The following is a 4,906-nucleotide window of genomic DNA, read 5'->3' as shown; positions in this document are numbered from 1 at the left end:
TATAATTTAAGAATAGAAAGGACAGTTATAAGTGCAGTTTCAAAGCTTTGATCATCTTTCACGGCAAGGAGATCTATCTAGGAACCCCAGACAATGATATAGTAATTGGCGTTATGTGTTAAATGATCACAGCATAAGAACATCCACTCAAATGATGTGACATCAGAGCATGATTTGCGATTCCGGGTCCTTTAGTGCACTATCAGGCTATTCCCACTCCACTGTCGCTGGTGGCTTCGATGTTATCTCCAGGCAAACACGGTTAACGCCTCGCACATTGTTGCAGATCCTATTCGACACATCGGCCAGGAACTTGCGTTCAAAATAATACCTGACAGAAATAAAAGAAAAGGTCAGTCAAAATATTCAAGATAGTATCAATAAACTCCAAAAAGAACTAGATTCTACCACATAATAGAGACATCCTTAATTACCAACACTTGTTAACAAAATGAGAGAGTTACCAAATAACAGAAACATCGGTAATCAACGCTTGTTAACAAAATGAGAGGAAGAGAGAGAACACATTTCTATACACAACAGTGCATAAGGCGCTAAAAACAATCCTATACCAAGATCACATGGACAAAGGGCATCAGAACGGCAACTAATACATAAATAAATACACACCATCGAACAATTAACAAACTGTCCACGAACTTAGGGATACCAGTTGAGACTTGATTAGATAGCTTAGAATAACATAGCTTGGCAGACTGTAACTGTACATTACAACTGAGGAAAATTATGGATTTTGGGCTGCCTAAAAAGGGAAGGCCAACAGGCAATGTAACATAGGTGAATGCTGAATTGTCTAAGTCAAACTAGTAGTATTCACAAACTACTCTAGCAGGAACCGAGCAACCAAAGGGGAAGCAGGAAGCCCAAGTATTGTTCTAGAACACTGAGCTAAAAAGCAAACAGAACAGTATTTGCTGCAACTTATTATCTCACAACTGCAACAAAATATCGCCATCTAGTGCACCATTAGAGTATGATTGCATCATAAAGTTGCAAAGGGGATATGATAGAGCGATAGGTTCAATGCAGCATACCAATCTGCAGTCATGCCATCCTCACTGGTAATTGCCTTTAAAATAACCGGATAGCCGTAAGTTCTCTGGTCACCCTGGACCCCAACTGTTTCGACAGGCAAAAGCACAGCAAAAGCTTGCCAAATTGTATCATAGAGTCCTGCATCTCTAATGGCTTGAACATATATCTCATCCGCCTAGAATACGTAAACAGAGCGGTCCAAAATTAACACCATATATCAAAGGTGATTTAAAAACCAATGGTTGAAAAAGATCAAACCTGACGAAGAACCTCCAAAGCATTGCCTTCTGTAACATCACCTGATGGGATACGTACAGCAAGACCAGGCCCGGGAAATGGATGTCGCTTTAAGAATGACTCTGGGATATTTAAGATACTGCCCAACTTCCGCACCTTTTGCAGGACATAAATTTGACAAACAATAAGTGATAGGAATATTTTCTTCGAAATCAAAACGGGAATAATTTCCCAGTATGAGCTATCTTTCAGTAGCATGTCAGATCATGCAAAGTGAAGTATCAATAAATATATGAAGTATCAGTATGAGGTATCTTTCAGTACATATATGTATAGATGCAGATCAATACCTCATCCTTAAATAGGAGCTTGAGTGGTTCAATGAGCTTCAATTTCATATCTTCAGGAAGACCACCTACATTGTGATGGCTTTTGATGGTGTGGGAATGTGTCATACCACTCCCAGGGGGTGGGCATGATTCAATCACATCAGGGTATAATGTTCCTTGAACTAAATATTCAGGTCTTTTTCCTGTCTGCTGTTCTAACATGTGAGCAAATTCATCAAAGACAGCTATGAATTCTTTGCCAACAATCTTTCTTTTCATCTCTGGGTCTTTGACTCCTTTTAACTTGCTAAGAAATTGCTCCGAGGCATCAATACATGTGACAGGAAGGTGCAAGTCACTATTGAAGGTTGACATTACTCGTTCCTTCTCCTTGTATCTGCAGATAAGATCATATGTTAGTTTAGCTGCATACTGATTTCGAAGCAGAACATGTTGAAGGAACGGTTACCTCAATAGACCATTGTCAACAAAAACACAATGAAGCCTATCACCTATTGCGTTATGAACGAGTGTGGCTGCAACTGTCGAATCAACTCCTCCTGATAACGCGCAAATCACATGTTCATCAGTCCCGACCATACTTTTGATGTTCTTAATTTCCTCATCCAGCACATCCTGAATCTTCCAGTCAGCTTTAATCCCACAAACATCAAAAAGAAAGCGGCGCAGTGTTTCCTTTCCTTGGGTCGAATGTGTCACCTTGTATAATCAGATGATTGAAAAGTTTATGACAACCATGCTCAGGTATAAACAATTTTATGAAGAAGCATGTGTACTTCGATTGGTATGCACTACAAACCCAAACTAGTAAATAAACAATCAGCAATATGCAAGCTGTGATCAGTGTGATCCATACAGATGACCTTATATCCTCATCTTTCTTACCAAAAAACAAACACTCGCGTAAAGACACAACCCGCTACCCCAAAGGCTTGTTCCATCCCAAGAAACCCAAGTAATTTGTAGCCTAACTTAGAAAATAGCCCACTTATATTTCACTTATCACTTACGGAAAAAGGGCAGGTCGCCCTGCAGTTCAAACTCAAAATGTGTGTCTCACAATCTCGCAAAATAAGCTAATCAGCAAACGCAATTGAACTTATTAGCATAATAATCTTAGTTTAAATCCATCTCCATCTATCCAAGATGACAGAATAAAGCAGTAAATGGTAGCTACCTCCGGGTGGTACTGGAGTCCATAAAAACGCTTCTCCCGATGCTCGATGGCTGCGATTGCGCCCTGCACACTTCGTGCCACAACCTCGAACCCCTGAGGCAGTCTGACCACCTCGTCGCCGTGGCTCATCCACACCGACTGTCTGTTCCCCACCCCGTTCTCGCCGTACAGCGCGGAGGACGTCGCAGTAGTCTCTACCTCCATATCGCCGTACTCCTGCCGCTCGCCAGCCTCGACGGCGCCGCCGAGGGACTGAACTAGGAGCTGCATACCGTAGCACACGCCCAGAACATGCGCGCCCGCTTCGGCAGCGAAATCGAGGAATCCCTCAGGGAAGGAGGGCGCGCCCGAGGCGTGGACGGAGTGGGGTCCGCCGGAGAGTATGACGGCGCGGGGACGTAGCCCGGTGAGGGAGGAGAGCGGCGCGGTGCCGGAGACGCACAGTGAGAGGACTCCCAGCTGCCGGACGCGGCGGGTGATGAGCTGGGTGTACTGCGAGCCGAAGTCGAGAATGAGGACCAAGTTCTCGCCAGCGCCGGCGGATGTCGGGAGCGAGGAGGCGGAGGCGGAGCCCATGGCGGCTAGGCGGCGGAGGGGAATATGGTTTTTGGGTTTGGGGTTTTGGGGTCGGGATGACCCATGAGCTCTTTGGTTTCACCGGTATTTAAGAGCATCTCGAACGCGCGCCGGCGCGCTAAATTCTAGTTTACGACACGTCCTTCGCCAGGTTTGATGTGGCGCGCAGCGCTGGCTTCAGCGGCACGCTAAAATGCAATGCGCGTGGTTCCAGCAGGCGCGTTAAAATGCAACGCGCTAATGCCACAATATTTTTTTAATTAACTTTGCATAGATAAAACGACATATAGTTTTAGCATAGATAAAAAACGATACATAGCATAGATAAAAAAGATACAAAGATATTTTACATAGTTCCAAAGCATAGATAGATAGAACTACGGTGCAACTAGATAGAAAAACTACGGTGCAACGAGACAAACTACGGTGACTCCCAGCCGTCATCATCATCACCATCATCATCCTCGGTGATGTTGTCCGAGGTATCGAGCCACATGTCATCCCAACGCAGATCGTTGGGGGAAAAGATCGACTGTCCGTCGTTCTCGACGATATCGCACTGCGATAAGGCCATTGCCTTGCGCCGACGTCTGTCGGCACGCTCCGCGCGGCGCCTTGCCGTCCTCTCTGCCCAGAACTCGTTCTCGGCGGCGACGTCCTCCGGGTGGCGACGGCGCCACCCCGCCATGGCTCGCTCGTCCTCCTCGGCGATGAGGAGGCGGCGCTGCTGCTGCACGTGGTCCGCACGGTCCTGATCAGTGATGAGACGAGGCGGAGGGGCGAGGCGCTACGCCTGCTCGCGCGTGAAGACGTCCCGAAAGTTCATCTGCGACCGGGGCCTCTCCAAGCGCCACGCCGTCGCGTCGTACGCGTGGGCCGCCTCGTGCACGCTCCGGAACGAGCCGAGGCCGAGCTGGACGTCGCCGGACCGGATCTCGGCGAAGTACCAGCCCGAGGGGCGCTCGCGGACGCCGCGGTAGCCCGAAGAATCCCGGCGGCGCGGTGACATGGTGGCGAGGTGGTGGCGGGGAAAGCGGCGAGAAAGAGCGACGATGTGGTGAGGAGGAGGACGCATGGCAGTGTGCTTGAGCGCGTGACGACCGCCGGATTTTTTGGGCGCGCGTGAAGCGGGGCGCCAAATCTACCGCGCCAGCTGCCGCTTTCTCCCGCTCGCCCAAACGCTTCCCGTCACGGCTGGAGCGCGCGAAGCCGGGCCGCGCGCGTTAAAAAGCAATTTTACCGCGCGGGTGCATCTTTTAGCGCGCTTGTTGGAGATGCTCTAAGATCTCAAAAGTTGTTCTTTTAATGGTTACTTACAAATTTTTTTATTGTTTCTTTTAGGGAATGCCATGATGGCTACTTTATTGTTGCTGAGTTGAGATCTTCACAACGTGCTCACACGCGCGTCCCCTTGATGCCCATCGTGCGGGTAGAGTTAGCATGAGCGAAATGGGACGACCGGGAGAAATGCACACGTACTGATAGGGATAGTCTTATAGGTTGTGTAGAT

General features: G+C 47.9%; 1 protein-coding gene and 1 pseudogene across 1 annotated transcript; both read right to left on the bottom strand.

The window, feature by feature from the left end:
* Window positions 1–3,439, bottom strand: LOC123092860 (GMP synthase [glutamine-hydrolyzing]-like). The gene is made up of 6 exons (XM_044514716.1): window positions 2,821–3,439; window positions 2,092–2,342; window positions 1,644–2,019; window positions 1,315–1,449; window positions 1,056–1,231; window positions 1–331 (listed from the first exon to the last, which is right to left on the bottom strand). Exons 1-6 carry the CDS (start codon window positions 3,394–3,396, stop codon window positions 208–210), a joined length of 1,638 nt encoding a protein of 545 aa, XP_044370651.1. The 5' UTR covers window positions 3,397–3,439; the 3' UTR covers window positions 1–207.
* A 378-nt stretch (window positions 3,440–3,817) lies between these two features.
* LOC123079028 (ethylene-responsive transcription factor 13-like) lies at window positions 3,818–4,405 on the bottom strand (annotated as a pseudogene).
* Between the last annotated feature and the right edge of the window lie 501 nt (window positions 4,406–4,906).

The sequence above is a fragment of the Triticum aestivum genome, chromosome 1B, assembly GCF_018294505.1.
Source record: "Triticum aestivum cultivar Chinese Spring chromosome 1B, IWGSC CS RefSeq v2.1, whole genome shotgun sequence".
In the NCBI taxonomy this organism is placed as follows: Eukaryota; Viridiplantae; Streptophyta; class Magnoliopsida; order Poales; family Poaceae; genus Triticum; species Triticum aestivum.
This window is presented reverse-complemented; position numbering and strand designations above follow the sequence as displayed.